General features: G+C 42.6%; 1 protein-coding gene across 3 annotated transcripts in view; it reads left to right on the forward strand.

Moving 5' to 3' along the window:
• Positions 1–22,556, forward strand: part of MTMR2 (myotubularin related protein 2) — a 66,461-nt gene that overhangs the window by 12,788 nt on the left and 31,117 nt on the right. The window contains exons 1-2 of one of the 3 annotated variants that reach the window (XM_054818318.1): positions 1,239–1,273; positions 8,994–9,099. The exons of 1 other annotated variant lie outside the window; for it this stretch is intronic. Coding sequence is in view for 1 of the 2 variants with exons in the window: in XM_054818302.1 (XP_054674277.1) it covers positions 8,994–9,099 (106 nt within the window). In the remaining variant the exon portion in view is untranslated. Of the gene's footprint in view, positions 1–1,238; positions 1,274–8,993; positions 9,100–22,556 lie in introns of those variants that run through there. One more of the 3 variants, XM_054818302.1, reaches the window with a different exon arrangement.

Genomic DNA, 22,556 nt, shown 5'->3' on the forward strand with positions numbered 1-22,556 from the left:
CCTGCCACAGCATCATCTATTTGAAAACAAAGGCTCTAGCTCCTTCTGAACAACCCCAACTGATCCCAAAAAGCATAGCAATAACCTAATGCGTGGGAAGGCGCAGAGAGGAGGGAGCACTGTTCTAGCAGGTGACCTTGTTTGTGTTGATGGTAAGCAGGGTTGCGTTTTGAACCCTTCTTCACCTTATAGTCTTAATTTATTTCCAGTGCTAAGGGTCTGTCTTGGTGATTGGAAACCCCAAAGCTTTGGAGCACAGACCCAGACCTATGCACCGTCTCTGGGAAATCTGTCAAAGCTTTCTCCCAAGCCCTAGGGCAGAGCCAGAACAACTGTGCTGCCTTTCCATCATGTCTCACCTGGAGGAGTGGGGTAGCTTGCCTTGCCCCCCGCTCACTGCCCAAAATACTAGTGCTGCAAGCGAAGGCACTTGTGCTAGTGGTGGATTTTGCAAGCCAAACTTTTCCATTCAGAGCTGTAATCAGACAAAAGTACTGGATTATCAGCCTGCTTTCAGGAGGTAGTAAGTAATTTTGGCCTTTCTAATATGGGCTGAAATTTAGTTGGTGAAACAGAGGGGAAAATGCCTAACAACTTCTTGAAAAATACTTTTTTCTTTTCTTTCTTCTATTTTCTTCTAGCTGAGCACCATCCCATACCAGCCTGGAGCTTATGAGAAACCTAACTCCCCTTTTGTTCCTCTTGTGAATACAGAACATTTTGTAGTTATCTTCCACGTGCTGATCAGAGGATATTGGTTCAGACCTCTGATAGCTGCTGTTCTTCCTGTTTTTTACCTTCTAGGTTGTTTGACTCATGAAAGCATGATACTGTGGGCTGCTCGCTGTTATTAATTACGTGCTGCATATTGGTTTGTCTTTGGGTGTTGGCTTTCTATTCTCGGAATCTTGCAAATATTTTAAACAATCAGCCTATTGTTTAGCAAGTGCTCTACACGCACTGTAGGCCTTTTGTGAATTTCTGTTTAAAAAAAATAAGAGAATGACTAATGGAGCACGAACGGTGCTTGTGACACTGTAGTCCATTGTGTAACTATTGAGAGCAAAATTTGCATTCCTAGAAAAGCTTGTTCACGGTCAAAATATAGGACATTCTCTTTATGGCTCATGGGAAAACATGTACTATATATTCAGCTCAGGATGCTTCTTAGAAGGATCAACTTTTAAAAAATGACATTTTCCTCCCTTGGAACGTTGAAGTCAGACTGAGACCCGGCTTTGCTTGGCAACAGAAGTGAATCTTTTTCATTCAGGCAAGTGGTGTGGGGGGCTATTTTAGGTCTGTCACACATATGCACAATGATTTGTTTGCTGAAATGGCTTCTTTTTAAGATGTTGTTAAGCTCTGACATTGCCAGCCCTTTTGAATGGAGAAGGTACATTATTATATTATATAACTGTCTGCCTCCTCTGAATGCCAGAGGAAGCCTGGCAGTTGGTGCTTTTCTTTCCTTCAAAAGCATATTTGTTTATGGCTTCCCCCCCCTCCCAAGATTGTTACAGGTCAAGCAGAGGTTAAAATGGGATCTTCAAATGTTTAGAAAAATTGTGGGTTCAGTGTACTTCTGTCTGTCCTGCGTGTGCCTAAAAAGGGTACTGGGTGTTCTGGGAGGGTGAGGGTGCATCTCATGTATGTTATAGGTAGTTTCTTTTGGTACTTGTTGTCTGAGTAGAATAAGCCTGTTTTGGTTTTCTATTTTGCTGTGAAGAATTAAGATTGAGTCACTGCTCGCTAGAGATACTACTCCTTTGTCTGTCCACATAAGCTCTTCAGGAAAGTTGCTGTTAATATGAGCATGTGCAGTGCCAAGCATTGTGGGATTCCTGTCCTGGGAGAGATGGTGTTAAGAGGCTAAAACTTAATTTACAGCAGCAGAGCCTGTTACAGCCCTGTGGTGGAATGGAAGCCAGTGCAGAACACCCAGATCCTGCGGCAGGACTTTGGTTCGGTCAGATGCCAGCCATGCTTTCAAGTGCTTGCCCGAAGAGGGGTGTACGAGGAACTTCTGAGTACCCTTGGGGGTGTGTGTGTGTGTGTGTGTGTGTATATGCAGATAAGGACTATGGGGACCACTTAGCTTTAGCACAGATCCACAGAGAGCTGCTGTAAATGGGAGAGCCTGATGTGGGCAGCAGCTGGATTTCCCAGGCCAGTTCAGCCAGTACTAGCTAAGACAAAGTCATATTCATGGGGAACAAGCACCAGTTTGTCTCCCTCTGCTCTGATGTGACCCAAAAGGGTTTTCAGTATTTCTTTTTCCTTCTCTGAAAGAAACAGGAGTGTTGAAAGTATTGAGGAGGGAGAGTTGTCAGCTTGAGTTTGGGAAGTGAGCTGGGAGTGCTCAATACCTCTGTGTCATTATACTTCTAAGAGAAGTGCCTGAGTGCTGCAGGTGCTCCTATTCGTGGCCCTGCTGTAACTTTGAACCAATTGGATCCTGCTCTCTTGGCGTTTGAAGCTTCCAAATTAAATTGTATTTGCCACTAGTCATCATTAATTTGCAGTTTTCACCTTGATTAATTTTTAGGAATGTACCTAATGAGAAACTTTTACAAAAACAGGAAGAGAGGAAATGGAAATTTGCCCTCTGCAGTGTTTTTCTCATTTATGACCTCTGCGGTTGAAACTGTATCACCCAGTGGTGCATTTTATCACCTGTTTTCCATGTCAGTTCAGTGACTATTGAAACAAAACATTCAGTTTGATACAGAAGAAATGGTGTGAGCAGCTCATGCCAATTACTGTCTGAGTAATTGGCACACCTCTGCAAGCAATGAAGCAGCTACTTGTACTGGCAGGGAAGGAGTATTCATAAAGAAGGTGCTGGAGAGCTGACTTACATCATCACTGACTGCATTTTGGGTGTGTTATTTATAGGAGTGAGCCAGGTCAGTATTTTAAGATGTTGGTACAAAAAAAAAGGTATCCTCGAGCCTTATGTATATGCAGTAAATAAAATGGCATATTTTCCAGAGATGTGTTTTCCTCCCATCCCATTAGTTTTTCACAGAGTTCTGGGTGTTAAACTTAGACATAGTCATGGGGGTTTTTTTCTTTTTTTTTTTCCTTCCCCTTTTGTTGTCTTTTTTATTGAGCAGGACAAAGGTCTCTTCCTCAGTTTTCAAAGTCTGAACAAGTGTCTTCAGAAATTAATAGTAGTTTCTCAGGGAGTTGTCACCCATACAATTATAGAATGGTTTGGGTTGGAAGGGACCTCAAAGACCATCTAGTTCCACCCCCCCCCCCCCCCGCCATTTGCAGGGACACCCTCCACTAGACCAGGTTGCCCAAAGCCCCATCCAACCTGGCCTTGAACACTTTCAGGGAGGGGGCATCCACAACCTTTCTGGGCAACCTGTCCCAGTGCCTCACCACCCTCATGGTAGGTAGTCCCCTTCTGCACAGGATTGTTTCTTATCTTTAGGAAGGTGTATATGTGTATACTTTTTATGTTCTTGCTGAACAGAAAGAGGCACACCTTTAGGATGCTTGCTTGGAAATGACTGTTCTCAGCAATTACAAGCTGGGATGGTTTAGCAGGATCATCCCTTAAAGTAATGTCATGACCTTTGTCTCAGGTTTTGCCAAATGTTGTTGTGATACATGAAATTGGTTGTCCTGACTTTCTTCTTGAGTCACATGGCCTAAGAGAGGAGGTTGTATAGTGTGGTTGTCCTTAGGCTGACGTTCACGGAAAGCTCTTCAAAGAGATCTCCTAGGAGTTTTCCTTCCTGTGGAGGGTGGGGACAGGGAAGGAAACTATTCTCTTTTTAGAATACAAAGAACGTTGTATTAAATTTCCTACAATAGGGGTAAGGATACAGGGAGGAAAACTCAGTCCTGCATAAATGATGCGTTTGTCTGCATCAGGTGAAAGCTGTGGGGCTTCACGGTTTGATTTGGGCGCTTCCTTTGCATCTCCATGCTTATCCTCTACCTGACCTGAGTTCACTGTGTCGCGCTCAGACCCTCAGGCAGTCAAATTGCTGTCTTCAGGAGCTGTACTTGTGCTTTCTCCTTCCAGGGAAAACTGTTGCTTACCTACTCCAGGCAAGCAATAACTTCATATTCAAACTTGTTCTGTAACAGTTGGCAAAACAAATGGCAACTACAAGTTTTTATTTCTTTTCCTTGACTTTCTTAGACAGCGTGTTTTTTAGATTGCAGAGGTCTGAGGGTAGAGATTGCCTCGGATGGCTTTGGCAGATGCCATTTAATGGCACTTTTTGAAGTGACTTAAGACTTCATCTGCTTTCCCCAAAGTATTTCCCCTGCACCTTCATAGTTTAACAGTGTAAGTTTGCGTGTCTCAGACACTTCTGTTTGCAGCTTCTTTACATCTTTGTTGACAGTTTAAGCTAAGTGCACTGGCATACCTTCAATTCTGCTACGGATGCAGTAAAACTTTCAATTGCCTGAACAAGAATCACCAGAGGGCATCTGTCTGAGTCTGAATTATGTTTGAAAACCATCTGGCATGTTGTGGGATAGTCCTAATAATAACAATGAAGACTTTATCAGGAGTTGAGTCACTGTGCTTTGTTTCCATTGTAATTCTCTTATTAGTTGCATATATCTATTCCATACAGCCAAGGGGTTAATACTGCGTGCAGATACTGTACAAGACCATTGTGCCAACAGCCCTCATTTGGACTCATTTATCGTTCAAAATCTGCCCATAAGAAATACATTTAAATAATAAAAATAATTACTAGGATGAAAGACATATATCAGTGTTAATTGTATCCTAAACCTGTTTGCCGCTTCTGAATGGGCAAGGAGGAAGGAGAGATGTCAGTCACAGGAGTAAAGTGCTTTCCCTGGAGGCGCTTTTGAACTGTTATAGGGGTCTCTTAGGGCACTGAACACAGACATCCATCAGCAAGAGTGCTGCGGACCTGCTGGGCTTGAAGCATGGAAAGAGAAATGCTCCACGAGGTCCTTGGTCCTTACAGGTTCCTCACAGGAATATCGGCACTCGCTTTCTTTCCTGTAGGAAGAGCTCAAAGTATTTTGTGAACCTGAGTATGTGTTTCCTAGAACCTTAATGAGGTTCAGAGATAATATCGTTATTTTGCACGTTTATGGAGTTGTTTTGAACCAGACCTTCAGCTAGCGGTGACTGGCACAGCTCCCGTGATTTTTAACCCTTGCTGAAATCCTGCCAAACCTACCTGTGTTCTCAAGTGTTTGTCAGATGCCACCGAACCCAGCAGTTATGTCTGACCGTTGTGCCCTTGCCATCACTCAGGTTAGCTCTGGGTTGTCTTATTGGTGGAACACAGGTGTTGGGGGTATGTCCCTGTGAGAGCAGAGCATCCTTGGTGGCATCCTCAGCATTTTAGACTGATACTAGAAGTACCCTGTGATGCTGCCAAAAGCATTGTACAAGGCAGCTTTAACTTTAGATTAGCAAAATCTGGGTTAATGTGCAGAAGCTATGACAGAAGCAGGAGTAAATGATTTGCCCAAGATGATGCAGAAGGGCTGGTGGCAAAGCATGGAGGCAGCTCTCATCTTGTTCTGAGTTTGTGTGTCGGCCCCAGGACGCTCTCCCCCTTTCCCCACCCAAAGGCATATGAAACTGTGTGGTTTGAGGATCTTTCCTTTTGCATTGGCAGCAGAGGAGAGCTCGAAGTTGACTAAACCACTGAAGCTAATAAACTTCTCATGTGCACGCAGGGACATCAGTTTAATTAGTTTGCAAAGCAGTGGAGCTGGAGCTGCGCAACTGCCTGACGACGATAAGAGGAGGGAGCCACAAGCCAGCAGCGTTTCGGTTGTCTGCTCCTTCGTTACATCTCAGCTCGCTATAAATGATGGATGAGGAGAACAGCGGCAGCGAGCCAAACATATGCAACCTATGCATACTGTGCAGAGCTGCATAATCCAAGCGGTATTGTTCCCTGTATGTGCAGGCGGTGCTTCCCAAAAGCTCACGCTGCTGTTGCTGGAGGGAGGTTTCACCGGTGGTTTCTGCGGGAGCAGAGGGACGCTGGTGTGGGGAGCTTTTGAAAATCCACTTCTAAAATGCAAATGCTTTCCTTCATTAAAACCCATTTGAAACCAACCGTGATCAACAAACACAAAACACTTTCACAGCTCAGACATGATGTGGATTATGGGTTTTTTTCTGCGTGAAGCAGTTTGTCCCTCAGCCTGCCGAAGTGAAATGAATCAAGAATTTCATAAAAATCTTTGGTCAACAATGATTAGGTAATGTATTAGGTAGACACTGAGAATCTATGAGGGCAGACAAGTTGTGTAAGCAGAAAAACTGGTGAAATTTTGATCCTTTTGTTAGCACTCTCCCTCCCTGGGAGCTGTTAAGAGCAGGTTAGATATACAGGTCTCAGGAATTGTTTGGGTGTAGCTTGTCCTAGCTTGGAGGCAGAGAAACTAGCACACTCCATTAAACCTTTCCAGCCTTTCCAGCTCCCTTTACTGTGACTAAAGGATGTGAAGTTCTTGATGCCAGTGCTTCTATTAATAGGTTACTGTGTTCAGTGGTTTAGCGATGTGCGATGTTCACTCAGTAAGCAAGCTGTCATGCGTGGTGCACACGGGCCAGGTTAGCTACTGGTGTCCCCCTTGCTTAGTTATTTACATCTGTGCTAAATGACTTGTAAACTCAGCAGAGTGGCTGACCTGTAAAATGCATTTAAATACACAAAATTCTGGGCCCTGAAAGAGGAGGGAGCTCAAAGGCATGGCTCCTGGAGGCTTACTCTGAGCCTCTGGCTCCCCCGGCTGGAGCTGGTGCGGGAGAAGGGATGGTGGGGACCCAGAGTTGTCACCCAGTGATAAAGGCATCTGCAGTATCTGCTTTGTCTTCATTGATAACTTTAAGTACCACCTCCTTATGGGTTGCTGTACCGTAAACTGGTGCTGTTTTGTGTAATGATTAAATGATATGTGATTCATTTTTTTTTTACATGCTTTTAAAAATCAAATTAATTAAACAGTCGCAAACACGAGGGAAACGCTTGGAAGATGAAGGCTGACCATGCAGAAACCAAAGGAGTTTCAAAGGAACACACCCAGGGATCTGAGTTTGTTTAAGTAAAATATTGTAAAAATGTGGGTTAGTGCTAAGCCTAATTTAGCATGCCTGCAGGCTGCTGTGCATGGAAGTGCTCTCAGCCTTCCTCATCATCTCCAGATACGGATTCCCTCCCTCTCCGTGCGCTGCATCTGATGATTTATATGGCCATGTAATGAATCCAATCAGCCCTATTCTCCAGCAGAAGACTCTCTTCAAGTTTATTAATAGTTTACTGCCCCACCAGATCAGCAAATTGAACCATGCATCCCGCAATGCTTGTCCAGTACAATGGAGATGGCAGCGGTGTGCAGCCCAGGTTGAGAGGAGGACGAAGAGAGGGGAACGTGAGCAGCCCATGCAGCAGCAGCGTACGCTTTATATCAATTTTGTTGTAATGTGAAACTGTACACAAATTCAGCATATGTGTGAGGCCCTTTGATCCGTGAGAGGCGGCGGCTTTGCAGATTCAATTCTTGTTATTTTAGTGTAAGGTTATTTTCTGTCTGGGATGGAGACTCTGGGGCTGCTGCAGGGTGAGCAGCGTTGTGTGCACAAGTGCCACTGGCCATCCAAAATGATGTGAGTTTACCCAGCAACACTGCAAGAGTTGAGCAGGTTGGAAAGCTGAGTGATTAGCTGTTGAACCGTGTACAAGTGCATTCAGTTGAATTGTGCTATTCAACTGGCACACCAGTATCATTTATTTTAAATAATTTTTTACTGTTCCCAGAGGGTTCCATTTCTAAGTTTCTACTTCGTAGGATGAAAGTGTTGCCAGTACTCTTTAATCCTTGGAGACAAAGGACTAACTCCCAGCAAGAGCCCAATTTTGCAGTAGTCCTTCATGTTTTTAACACTGCCTCTGCAATACTTTGCCAAATTCTGAAGAACAGAAATAAAAATGGAACATTTTGGCTTTTCGGTGGCTGTTTACCAGCAGCAAAACAATTTTCAGACAGTTAACGGATCTCCAGGCCCTTTGGAAGCTCAGATATAGCTGTTTCCTAGGTTGTCACATGTCTAATTAATACAATTAGTAACAGTAAAACTCCTGCTGGTATTCTGCTTTGGCCAAGGCTAGGCTTGCAAGCCTGATAGCTGATCCTTAAGAGTATCTTTACACCCAGGTAAGACCTTTCTGGTGTCAGTAAGAGTGTGGGAATTAATCGGCACACAGGTACTGTTTGCTGCTGTACTGCGCCTTCAGAGAGTAATGTTGTGCCATGGAGGAACTTTCTTTACAGTCATCTGGGGTTTTAAGAGCATTATTATCAAATGCTAATTTTAAGCAATTATAGTTGTAGGAGAGGTCACAGCATAAAAATGCTATAAAATAAGCTTATTTTAATTGCTTACAGCTGTACTAGAAAAACTGTACAGAAAAAGAAAATAACTGTTTCACTTTGCTATTTAGCAAATTGCACTTTGTATCACCAGAGAGGTATGCTGAGAGAGTCTTTAATTCTCCTGAGGGTTGTACTTATTCCTGAAGGAGGAAAGTTATGTGTGATAGAAAGAGTTTTTATTCTGAGTTTCTTCCATCGTTGTAAAGCTGTGGTTGGAGTTGTGCTGGCATGCATTCAGGAGTCTGTCTGTTTTCATCTCCTTGCAGCGCACTAATATCTCCCATCTGAAAGCCTGAAATGGAGGCCCTTAGTTTCTGTGATTTAGGATTTGATCAAGTATGTGATTGTGATAATGTTGGCTCAGTCTGAGCTGAGATTTGGTAATGAATTTTGTGCCCTTTGGTAATCTGTGGCAACAGCGAGTAAAACAGGTTCTCTTAAACCACTGCTGAGGGCTGAATGACTGAGAAAGGAAAGGGTGGAAATAGTGAAAAATGCCTGATATGATTGCAAGCAAGTGCCCGTACTTGTCAGCTTTTGAGCGTTCTTGAGCATGGTTTTGATGGTGTTTCTCTTTATAGTGCTTCCACTTCTCACTCGGACCATTCTGCTCACACTAAATCCGCTTCTGCTATATCGTCCGACTCGGTCTCCACCTCGGCGGACAACTTCTCTCCAGACTTAAGGGTATGTATGTTTTGTCTTAAAAAAACCCCAAACATATATTGTGGCCTCCTTCAGAGGACATTTCTTGCTCCTATGAGTTTGGATATGGTAAAATGTTTTCAGCTTTCAGGTTAAAGCCAAATTTTATGTAGCCAAAACATGAAAGGACCCAAAGTAAAACAGGTGAAATAGAAATTGAAGTTTAATCTCTACCATATTATTTCCTCCTTTATAAAGTTGTTTAATCTTCAAAAAGCTGACTCTGCAACCCACACTTGGAGATGAATTTTCAAAGGAACTTCACTTTCTTTTAAGTGCTTTAAAGTAAGTGAAATCCTCAACCTGCCAGTTGTCTATCCTTTTTTTTTTTCCTGTTGTGTGTATATATGAGATGTTCTCTCTTGAAAACTCCTGCTTGTTTGTAAACACTTGAGTCCTTGGAAGTATCTTCTTTCAGAGAAAGATCACTATCTCCAAGCTGATAAAATAATCTTCTGTCACAATAAATTGCTCCTGACATAAAAAGGTCCAAACAAAGCTCTTTTATGTCTGTTATTAGATTTAGTAATTATAAATCCAAAGTTCTAGTTCAGTGTCACAGAAGTTTCGGAAGTTATCCATACATTCCTCTTATAAAACCAAGGGGTTTGCTGATATACCTTCGCTTTAAAAAAACATCCCTGAGTATAAAACTGTTGGTACTACATTCCAGTAATGACTTTTAGCGTTTCTCAGCTGTGGTTGAGCATCTTTCTAATATCTAAACACAGAAAAATTGCATAAAAACCTCTGAATGCAACACTAATTCCTTTCACAACCATGATAACCGTGATTTTTAAGGTCCCTTCCAACCCAAACCATTCTATGATTCCATGATAACTTTTTTGTCCCATGAGTGTTGTCTCAGTAGTCCATAATTAATAACAGAAAGTCTACCTGTTTGTAAGTGGCCAGAACATGAATGTTTTTTTTCTGAAGGCAGCTTATTAGCCAATATAAAGCTAAGGCTTGAAAATTAATCAATACTTTATGTGTAATCTAATGATAGTTTACACGTTTTACCTATGGATACAAAAAGTAATCTTCAGAACATGTCTGGGTAAAGAAGTAGATAATAGGTCTGAAATTCTTCCCCTGTGAAATTGGGGTGTTAAGTTACTCCAACATACAGAAAACACAGTTTTTAGGCTGAGGCTAAGTGACTCGTTGATATGAATATGCATAAGATTGCAAATACAGCTACAACTGCAACTGTATTATAATATAAAAAAATAATTTTACACAAATTTATTTTATTTATTCATTTTTTTTGTGTAAGTGGATTTCATTTTCCAGTTCTGATGCACAACTCAACTACCTGTTCACAGTTTTTCAACACTTGAGAATTACCTTTACAAGTAGAGAATGAAGTAACATTTCTTTTCTAGAATTGAGGTTGTCTTTCCTTCCTGGTGGTTAAATTGGCTCAACGTGTTTTCCTTGTAAGCTCAGTTTGCGTCTTGTGAGTCTTTCCCTCCTCTCGTCGCCTTGTCTGTGTGAATTGTAAGCTGTCTGGGCAGGGATTCCTGCTGTCCTGGATTTGTCTCGTTCCCCATCCAACAGGGCCTCTGTACCTCAATCAAAAAGAATGTCCACAGGGGAATGTTCACTTAGCTGCATGATACATTTTTCAGGCAGAAGATGCGTATGTATCGTTTACTGGAGGCCATTAGAAGCCCACACTTCCTTGCTGTGCCACAGTTCCTGTAATTTGCAGAGTGATTTCTACACAGCCTGCCCTCCTCCTCTTTTTTTTTTTGTATTTCTAAGCAAACTAAAGTTTTGCTGGAACGAATGCAGCTCCCCTTTCATTTTAGAATAGTGTTTAAGGAGAGATGATAAAGCAGAGAAATACTTAATTAGAATAAAGGCACTGCAGGCCAAGTGTGAGCATGTGCCTCTGCAGGCAAAATGCTTCTTGCTCTTAACCTGCATCAGCTGTGTGGGGCCTGAATTCAGCGTAAGCCTGCTGTGCTCACGTAAAGCTTGTTCTTGCAGGAGATGGTGTGAGGTGCTGCGATGCAGTTATGTCTAGGCATAAAGCTGGTTCTTGCCTTTATGCTTGAGTGACTGCTTGTCAATGGTAACCAGGCCTGGAGAAAATGCGTTTCCATGGTATAGGGAGAAAGGGGCAGTTTCCACTAGTACAGGTTGACTTCAGCTCTCTTAGAGGAATTAATGCATTAACTGTTTCTGTCTTCGTTCCTGAGAGGGATGCTGGAGAACAAGCCTGGGAAGTGGGATGGAGCTCTCTCCTCTACCTGTGGACAGCCTCTTGTGCTGGTATTGCCCATGCAACTGCAGCCCCACAACTGGAACTCAAATCAATCACTGTCAGGGCCTGCGCGTTCCTGTTTGTTCCCTGGGCTTGCTCGTGGAGCCTAGAATTAGCTCCTAAATGAAAGATTTTTTTATGAGTGGTGATCAGCTAACACCAATTTCTTTCAGATGTCTCCTCTCTCTGGGTTTATCAGTCTCTGTCAAATTTTCTCTGAATTAACATCTCTGTCATGTGACAGTTCTCCAAGTTTTTTTTAAAGTCAGTTCTGTGAGAGATTTTGCAAGGTCCTGATTGTTCTTACTATTTTCTTTGATATTCCTGAGATGTGGCCTTGCCTTTGATGCTGAAGATGAGGTTATACCATTAACTGATACAGTAGCAGGAGAGTGTTTTCTGTTCTAGCCCTTTTCTTACGTGTCTGAGTGTCTTGTGCAGCTGTGATTGGCACAAGACAGCACGAACTTCTAAGTCTTAACAGGTACTGAGATCTGAGCTAAGCACCTTATTTCTTCTGAGGACAAAAAGGGCATTGTTCCTGGAAAAATGTAAGAGAATAAGCTCTGAAGTGGGAACTAATGCATTTTGTGGTAACTCTGTGGTATGGGAGACAAGTACCTGGGCTACATGGTGTTCTCACAGGAAGGTGTTGCATCAGTTAGCTTTAAGAGGCTGAAAATAAGCTTTTCAAGATTGTGAAGTGGATCTGCCAATTATGGGATTATGCTCTTGATGTGTATTTAAATTTTCCTTGCTAGAATGAATTGTTATGTGGATCCATCATCACTCCTACCTCTACTTGGTCTCTGCCTCTGTGTGTGCATTGAATCAAATTTAGAATTAAATTTCTGTGACGATGGAAAAACACTTTGTGATAGCTACAATTAGCACTGTCTTTTTCTGTGGGCAATTTTTAGAAGAATAGTAGGCGTCCATCGGGAGGAGGGAACCAGGGGAAGGACCCACATAATTTCTTACAGTCTGTGCCTGCAGTTTTCTTTTGGAGCGCAATTAACACTCTGTGTGTGTGCACACGCATGTGTGTAATGAGGTAAATGAGATAACCACTGGGGATTCCTACTGAATGCATGTGCAGTATTTTTCCTAAATCTTTCTCCAAAGTATTTAATAATAACCTTTATAAAGAGGGTTTTTTAATGTATATTCAGCATTTTAATATCTGGAACTAAGATTAAATTGCCTTTCCACTACAATTTATAGAATTTTCACTTCATAAACTAACTCTAAATAACTTTTGGCTGCTTCAGTTAGTTTCATAGGAAAAAAAAGAAGAAAAATTCCCCAAACCCCAACAGAAAACCAACAAAGCACTATTAGGTTCTCCCCTTCACCCCCTTCCTGATCTCAAATCTGAAGCTTTTTAGAATTGATTTAGGGGATGCACTTTTTGAGGGAATTTTTAGCAAATACACTGCCATATGTTTTAACATAAGTTATAGATCAGTCAAGAACAGAATTGAAGTAGTCGGAAGTGAAAATGAGCTGGAAATTCATAGATACTTTGTAATTTGGGATGAGGTTTTAAAACCACATTAGAGCCAGCATTACCTTTGGGATTGAGGTGCATAAATATCTCTTACAGATCTGGGAACTCAGCTGGTACTAAAGTACAGTGAGAAACTTGCTTCTAAGTCCTATAGGTGGTATTTTTTCCCATGCCTATGGGCAGATATGTCTGTGCAGTTTATAGTTCTTCTCTTAAGTCTTCTTGCTAATGCTTTTATCAGTGGGGACTTTCATTTTGAGTTAGCTGTTGATTTGTAGGATAATGCCTGAAGTTTACCACATTCAAAGCTTTGGAGTAGCTGTCATAAAAGGGTTGGATACCTTCCATCTGCAGTTGGGAAGCAGTGGGTATGGCCAGCAGAGCCTGCTGCCACTTCCCTTAAGGACAGTACCTTTGCCTAAAAAATTGTTAAGGTCCATTGTGTTTGGTTTTGTATTGTATACAGCAAAAACCTGAACCAGAGGATGAAAACTCATACGTTGGCTTTCTTATGTTGTGTCTTGCTTTTAGTCCATTCTGTGGACAGAGGAAACCAGTACGGCAGACCCATACATCACCTGTTTAGTTGTGCAGCCTTCAGGAAAAGTGATTCAAATCTTTGTTCTTGGCATTGCTGTTTGTGACCACTAAACCATTCTCCCCTTTGAGGGCAACAGTAAGATCCACAATTCCTGATATTCCTCTGAGGTCCAGCAAAATATTGTACAAACATATGTCCCATCCTCCATGATTGTTTGCTACCTTCATAATAATTTTCTCCTATAATATACAAGGAATCAGTGGATTTGCAATGGGTTTATATATGAGATGCAAGAGCATTATCATAGCATGCTCAGGACTCAAAGGTTAGAAAAGGGAAGCAACAGAGTTGCTTGCATAACTTTAATTTGTTATCCATTGTGTATATGGTTGGAGACTGTAGACAAGCCCACGTGGTTTATTTTGTAAGACACATAACTGATGCATGACAAAAGGTATATAAAGGAGGCTTCTCCTTCAAAGACAATAAATGGATGTCTCCTTAGGTTTTCTGGGTGAAATCTGTTTGAGCAAGTCTGCATTCAGGCTAGCCAACCACAATTCCTTTGTAGTCAATGGAAAGAAATAGGTCATTTATGATCTGATTTATCTCTGCTTTAAGGAAATGCCCACTCTAGGTGAGAACATCATGTAGCTGAGTTAGAGAAGTCCTTGCTGCAGGATGTTGGGAACATTATTTGAGGTGCAGCAACTGATTTCTCAGAGCGGATCCCAGCTTTAGCTGTGCCCCAGTAAAGGTGTAGTTTTATCTCATTTGAAAACCTGCTGTGTTTCTCCTCTGTGAAGAGAGTTCAGGGCAATTTCTCCAGCTGTAGACCTCTAAAATTGAGGTAAATCCTATCCCTCAGGTGGTGTTGGGCAGGATTAACTGAAATGCCAGTCACTGACTTTGCCACCTTTGTGTTACTTTATTCTAGCTTTAGTGCAAAGTGGCTTAGACTGGTTTTATGTAGAACTTGTATATTGATAGCAGAAAAACATATTGAAGAAATATGTGATTTCCCCCCCCCCCCCATCCTTTGCTGTAAATCACTAAAACTAGCCTCACTGAGCTTTTCCATTGCTATCTCCCTGCCAACGCAGGAAGTGTGTCAGGCTTCGGTTATGTGTAACACATGTTCAACAAGAGCTGGGTTTAGAGAGCGGCATAACATTTTAAACTTTAAGCACTCATTTAAACAATGTTTTTTACTTTTGCTTTTAAGGGACTTTTTGGTTAGTGAGTGATGCTATTTTGGAAGCACTAAATCACAAAAAAACCTCTACCTAAACACCTCCAAGGTAGTTGAAGACTCTGCCCTGCCAGTCAGCTCCATCCTCGCTTAGCAACGTATAGAGATAAGGGACTGCCCTGTTTTGGACTGGCCCTTGTCTCTTCACATGGGACTGCCCGTAAGACTAGTTCATAGCAAATGCAAAGATGTCTTCTGTGAGGTGAGCTTTCTTTCCCAGTGCACTGGACTGTGGCTGCTATTAAATTACAGACAATATTGCACAAGCCAACAGATGGCGAAGATAATTGACCTGCGGTCACAAAAGACTTGGCTAGATGTGAACTGGTGATACAGCAGTGAAATTAAATAAACAGTTCATCTTTTTACTGTCACTGTGTGAAGACTTGACCCTATGTCTTCCTCTGTGTCATCACTTCAGGCTCAGACATATTCTCACACGGAGGTGCACCTCACATTTTTGCAGGTATACAGCAGCAGAAGCTATGCAGGCAGTAGTAGTCCTTACCTGGTCTGTGTGTAGTGTTTCCACAGGTCCTTTTGCGCACAGGGCTGAAATCAAGGCCAAATCTAAGAATGGGTGATGCTTGACGTTATCAAAGGTATCAAGTAGAGAGACTTAGAACAGCAGAGAAGAAGTAGGAAAATCTTATGGAGAAAAATATTTTAACTATCTCAAAATCCTGATTTTGGCCATACGAGTTGCGTGTGTGCGTCTGTGGGAAACCATTTTCCTTTCTTCGGAGCATTAGGCTGTCAATGAACAAAGGCACAAAGGACTGTTTCTGGAGAATGAATGATGCTCTTGTCCATAAGCGTGGTCATTCCAGGACAGCCCCATGAGTGACTGGAATTTAGCCCCTGCTATTGCCATGTTTTTCTAGGACTCCAGTTTCCAGGACTGTAAATGCTATATATTTTATGAGAATTACAATCTTTTTCTTTTTAAACTGTCCTGAGAGATGGAAAATCTTGGTCCCCTCCCTGCACCTCTGTCCAGTAAGTCCTCTTCTGCACCTCCCCCTTTCCAGGAAACAAAAACACAGAGTAGCCAACCTCTGGGTTGCAAATATTGATTTCATGCAAATTAGATGGGGGGAAAAGCCAGATGCAGTCAGTTTTCTGTCTCCTTTACATGGAACTAATACTCCCTAAGTGCTCATCTAGTTCGAAGAAGGCAAAGACAGCAAGCGTTGCTAATTTTTCTTATATAGAGGTACCTGAATGTTCGAATATGAAGTAATGCACAGTGAAGGAAATCTCTGGAAGCATTTATGATTGCCATCTATTAGGAGTGGAAAACTAAGGAGAATAAGCAAATGGCCTTCAGATGTTCCTCAAAAATATTTTCAGCTCTTCCTAACTGACTGCCGTATTTCTCCTAGCTGCAAAGTGCAAGAATTCTTCTTTTGCTGAGTAAAACTGGGTAAGAGGTGGCTCTTTTCTCCCCACCCCCCCGTCTCCCCCCCAGTTATAGTTTTGTAGATTGAAACACAAATCAGGCAGGAATGAACAAGCATGGTATTTAAAAGGAGCATATGGATTTGTGACTGCATGCAGTACCTGCCAAAATTTGATATTCTATAGATGTTTTTGCACTGAATGAAGCATCTTTGTTCCCCTCTGTAGGATTTTTTACTCATTGTAATTACTTGTATCTCAAATCCTTATCTTACATATCACTGAACTCCAAAGTGAAATTCTTGGTAACAGAGACATTTTTCTGTGACTTACTTTAGTTGGTAGTATTTATAACTCTGTGGTGAGAGTGTTTTTCTGTTACTTAAGACCGATGATATGAACTTCACTAAACTAGTTTAATGCTTTCCTTGAAAATTTTAATCTATTTCCCCATGTAAGTTATTTGCTAAACAAAATACTGTAAAAATAAAGAAAGGATAGAGTCAGGGTAATGTGCTGTACAAAGTTTTTGAGCAGCCAGTGGAGAACAGAGCTGTTGTCGTTTGAGATGTATGTGGAACCCTTGGCACTGAAGGTGGTTCTGTATTAAAAAATGTTGGCCATGTCTGAATAGATAATATCTGCAACCTTCTGTGCCAGGGAGTGTTGCTGTGTTGAGTCAATGACGACTTTCTGTTGGAGCCTAATGAGAGAATTGTCTTGAGGCACCAAGCCATGCAAACTTGAAGAGACAAGCCAGCCGTGGTTGAACAAGTGGCCCTCAACAATGTGTTCCTTTGAGGTTCTAAGCCTTGCCTTGTAGTTGTGCAGCAAGGGCCCAGCAGATTCAGCAGCCCGGAGAGGCTGTTCTTCATCACTGGACACTCGGGTCTGAGTGGAGAAGTACATCGTGGAAAAAACAAAGCAGAAAACCCCAGGGAAATGCTGCATGGTGGCTACTTCCTCCTCCAGAGGAGTGTCTTTATATCACCCTGGTGACTGTATAACTTTTTTTTAAATACACTAATCTTTAGCTTCTTTGTAAAGATTTTCAAGACAGTGGTAAGTAAGCAAGTAATTTCTCAAGCCTTTTTATGCTTTCTCAAAAGTACGTAGAGATCACAGTTTGTGATTTGGTTTTTTTAGTTGTGTCAGTGGTTTTTTTGAGACTAGGAAAGCATAGTTGAAGGCAGTTGCAGTGTACATTGTGTGTGATTATCATCTTCATAGTGTAGTAGATAGTCTGTTGTCAGAACATTTTACTGATAACTTAAATGCCTCGTGTTGTTTTTTAACCAAGCTAGGAAGCCTTCTTTGGCTGAGTGCTCTCTTAGGAGCTGAATGGGCTTGATGTGGTCTTTGGATGGTATATTTGATTCTCTGTGTACTATTCTGAAATGATCCATGTGTCTATGGTTTTTTGTCTTTTCCCCTTTGAACTTCTAATATTCCAAAAGATTAAGACACAAAGCATTTTCCTGCAATTAATATCTTGCTGGTCTGAATGTCTCTAACATAGTTTTTCAACCCATCTGGTCATAATCCTCAAGAAAAGTCCCCATGCCTCAGTCATGCAGAGATACTGCTGTTCTTTCCTGTAGTCATCCTGCTGTGGTATTTTTAATGATTCAAAAATAATCAACAAAGTCCATTTACTTGCTCAATTTTTGTTTTATTACATTTGCAGTAGGATACGTAGCACATAAATCTTCTCAAAGTACACTTGAAATAGCTATAAATGGCAGCTGAAAATGTCTCCAAAGTAGTACAGTGTTCACAGTCTACAGGAGAATTTGTCAAGTGAGCACGGCTACTGTTTTGCTGTCCTTCTAATTAAGCACTGAGAAGACAGAAGCATCTAAGCAGCAAAATGCTAGAAAAAAATGTGCCCTTTTTCCTGCTGTAAGAAATGTTTCATTTAGACAAAAAACATGCACCTATGAAAAATTATCCTAAATAAGCATACGGGTCTTGATTCTGCATGTATTTATGTCAGTTCTGCAGCTTCTGTCAGCATCAGCTGGACAGAATTAGACCTCCATGCTTTTTTTTTCTGAGTTAGGTAAACTCTTTCCATTTATCTGTTCTGTTTCAGAGGTTTTTACACCTTCATTGGGGTAATGATAAATCTTGATATACCTGCCATAGTGGCACTGTCTTTTGTTGATTGACTTGTACGACAACAACCATGAAAGAGGAAAGGGTGGAGTGGGAGGACAATTCAGGGGGAGGAATAGGTGAACATGGTCTGAGATCACCAAAAAGCATTTAAAAGGAGAAAAACATTGGTTACGTAAGTGTATATGTTTTGCTCTTGATTTACAAAGAAAATAATTGGAAAAAAAATCAAGTATGTAATAACAATCCTATGGCTAAGCTTTTGCAGAAAGGCTGACTTCCCTCAAGTGGTTCTCTGAGACAGCAGAAAGGAGCCAGCTCTGACCCAAACGCTGTCTGTGGTAACTCAGCTAATAAGACCTGTCCTACAGGCTTTGGTGTCATGCCTGTTTTAATGAAGTTCATGCAATTTTTGGATCCGTCCTGACTCATCTCCTGCTGCCTCTCTGCACAGAGTAAATTTGGACCCCTCTATAAAGTACAGGTTGTGACCACTCAGTTGTGTCGGGTTGTCCCAGAGTCTGGGCACCGCTGGCCTGGCTGCAGTGAAGCACCGGAGATCTGCATTCCAGTTACTCTAGTTCTCAGCCCATGGTGGGGAGAAAGGCTCTCATCCTAAAGGTGAGTCTCCTAGGTCTCCTGCTTTCCACTGGGAGAAAGGAGTGCCTAGGGTGACTAGCTCCGATGGGGATCTCCAGTTTTAGATTAAGTGGATATTCCTGCAATTTACTGACTACCCTGCCTCCAGAGAGTCAAGAGTGCTGATTCAGGAGGGTATTTAATCATGTGCAAGTCCTTGAGGGAAAGACCTTTTTTAAAAAAAGGTGAGGGGGAGAGGAAAGTTTAGATATGGTAACTACAAGCAGAATATTCCCCAGTTGTCCATTAAAATGTGAAATATCAGACAAATAGTTTCCTGTAGGAGATAAAACCTTTCACTTGACTGTTGAGTTTCAAATCCATAATTTGAAAAGCTACATATTTTTAAAATCTACTAATTCCATGTGTATATTATTGCACACACACGTACAACACACACATTCTTGTCCCTGCAGCGTATATCCTGCCTGTTCTGCTGACCAGTGCATGCTCACAAGGTAGACATGCCAAACCTGTGAGTTCAGGGGCTGCAGATGCAAAGAAATTTTGTGTGTGTGTGTATAATGTTTGTCTGTACAGACAAGTTATATATGTTTATGTCGAGGGACCAGTTAAGAGACTGGCTTCCTGCTGTGGGAAACACAGAACGGGACTGTGTGTAGCTGCAGCAAAAGCAGCTTTGAGCCTGGAGACCTTGTCTTTTCCATAGATGCGGCAGTTTTGTTTTTGGGGAAAGGAATAATACAGGAGCAAGGTGGTCATGGTGTTGGGTCATATATGTCGCACCAGCACTGTAGCTTTATGCAGGAAAAAATCTGTTCAAAATATGCAAAATGATTTAGAGTGTGTAGGAGGTTACCAAGGAGAGATTAACTGGGGGGGGGGGGATCACAAAAAGGGTACATTTTAATTTTGTCTAAACCAAAATGAGTCTTTTTGTTCATCTTGATTGTGATTCAGGGTAGGAGAATCTATGCAGACTTGAGAACACAGCAGTTCGGTAACACCAACCTGTAGTCAGTCTCCCTTTAAGTTACATGAAGCCAAAAAACCTGACCTTTGTCTGTGGCTTTCAGGACTCAAATATTCAGGAGAAGGAAGAGAATAACTGGAAAATGGCTAGGAGGGACCTCAGGTACTCTGCTCTCTTTGTGCATCTTTGTTACCTGGAGGCTTGTGCTGAAGATGTCGGTGTGCAGGGACACAGTTACTGTCCCTAGTCAGTCCCGGCTGCTCTGCCTCCCTTGCCCTGGGTTTACACGCCACCTTTTGTGTGGTCACACCCTAAGCCAGTCCTGGCAAAATGATCCAGCTTATGGAAAAACATCCATTAAAAAAGCCATTAAGCGAACCCAGGCATCGTGACTGAACTAGATCCAGGAGCAATTACAGCACTGGTGGATTGGGTAGGAGGAAGCAATCCTGGCTTGGCCTCGGCCAGTGCAGGACGTGTGTTGTCATCCTGGCTGTGCAGCTCCACTGGTAGGCAAACACCTCTCAGGCTATACGAGAGGAAAACATATCAGTTCTTTTGTTCACAGGCAAAAGCAAATACTGAATACAGAATTTCATGCACCCTCTCGGGTCCTTCTGGAGCAGCATTCAGTGATGCACAGACCTCTGAGACCCGGTGGTTAGAGTTGTGGCACAACGTATCTCTGTACTGTCCTGAGCTGGCTGTAGCTGCTCGGGATGAGCTGCGTGCATGAGTCGTGCAGGGACATCAGTCAGGAGGGGGATTTTTGGAGCAGCGTGCTGGCTGCTGTTTTGGGAGGCAGTGTGAACACGTGATTGGAGAGGCTTGGCAGAACTGCAGTATCCTGAGTCGCAGTATGAAGAGGTAAGGGATGAGGCAGGGAGCAGTCTTACCATTTTAGCAGGATCTAAACCTCTTTCCCTGACCCCAGACATGCAAGCAAAAGAGGTGATTGCTTTGTTGCTGAGATCTAGAAGTTGTATTGGGGTTTTCCTGCCTTGGGTGCTCTAGGTGGGAGGGTGTGAGAGAGCTGTGCACCTTCAGCCACGGGTAGGTGGGCTGGAGCTAACACAAGGTGGGATCCTGGAGTTAGAGAAGCGGTTGTTAAATGTAGCAAGTGTGGGTTTGTTCTGCCAAGTCGCTGCTTGAGCAGAGAACAAAGGTAGGTGGTGGCATGAAGTCCTCACGCCCTCTCTGAGAGCTGAGCCAGGACTTGGTTTTAGGTGCTAAGGTACTCCTGTGCTCTGCATCCCAGAGAGCTGTTTTATCTAGAGGGAGAGCTGCTGATGGGTGGAATGGGTAAATTATGTTACTCGGGAAAAGACGACAGAAATAAAGGTTATTCTGATGTATAACTAAACTCTTCATTCGCCCAGAGATTCAGTAACCAAGCATAATGTTTTTGCGGGGAAAAGATAACGAAGATCTTGTTTGGCTTAGAGGCAAGGCGAAGTAGTCTACCGAATTTTGCTGGTTGTATTTGTTTCTTACAGAAACCATCATAGTGATGTTTGTGACAGATACAGCCAGTGTGTGGCTCTATGTCAACCTGGTCCTATTCCTAAGTAATGCTGATTCTGCCCAGCTCTGGCTGCAACCTTCATTGTAGATCTCAAAGCTCTCTTCGTTTTTGTTCCTACTGAACAATCTAAAAACCTGAGGTGCACAGAGGTGAAACATTTCAGCTACAGATGTATATGATACCTGCCTCAATAGCGTTAATGCATCAGTAGTCAGCCAGGCTGCCACAGTCATGTCCCTGGCTCCCCTACTTGCTTTCTTGCTGCACTGGAGCTCTTAATTTTGTTTTGCAGGCTTTGCAGAGGGCTAAATCTGGGCCCAGGAGTGTTATTTTTAGAGTTTTGAAAATAGGGTAATGTACAAAACAAAACTTTTCTGATAGTTTAATGAACCTTTTTTTTTTTTATTATTTGGGGGGGAGGGGAGGATGGCAGGAAGGTGGAGGGGCTTTTCATGTCATCTCCTTAGTCACATAAGGGGCAGAGGGTCCATCTATGGTGTTAGCCTCCTTCCAGAGCTCCACGTGCATTGTCCCATCCCATTCTTCCCCTGATCTGTTTCCAAAACTCCTCTTTCCTTATCCACCCACTTTTCCTCCCTCTTGCCACCCACTGTCCTTCAGCGCTGCCCTAAATGTCTTCTCCTGTGCCTGCTGCCTGCATTGTCAGCTGCACACAGATTGCATTTCCCTGAATCAATTTTAAAGAGCCATTGATGGAGGTGGATTTCAGGAAAATGCCTACCGTTCATTTCTCAGTTTCTGCCAGGACGGGTTTCAAGTGTTCATTTTCCAACTAGGAGACTCATTCAAGGTCTAGAGCTGGGCAGATGCTGCAAAGACCGGCACACCGGAGAAGTGTTTGTCCTGGGCTTTCTGGCCATGTCTGTCTCAGCCTCTTGTGAAGGGTGACTTAGCCAGGGGTGATGTGCTTGCACCGACTTTAAAATCATCATGAAGGCAGTCGGAGCTGCATTACCTGAGGTAGGTCCTGTGGCTGAGGTCAGTTGGGGGATAGAGAAAATGACAGTTTCGTCCTTAACTCTGTACCAAAAAAAGAAAAAGGAAAAAAAAAAGGGGGGGGGGGGAAGGCAATGGGGCAGAAGCTGTTGACCTTGAAGTGTTGTGCTTCCAGGAGGTCATCCATCCGCTGCCCTGTGCTGAAGCGAGTGCAGGTTTGGATCGCTAATCCTTTCCTCTGACCCTGGGGACTCCGCATTTCAGAGAGTGTGAGTGAGCAGATGGAT

This window comes from Grus americana, chromosome 1 (genome assembly GCF_028858705.1).
Source record: "Grus americana isolate bGruAme1 chromosome 1, bGruAme1.mat, whole genome shotgun sequence".
Classification (NCBI taxonomy): Eukaryota; Metazoa; Chordata; class Aves; order Gruiformes; family Gruidae; genus Grus; species Grus americana.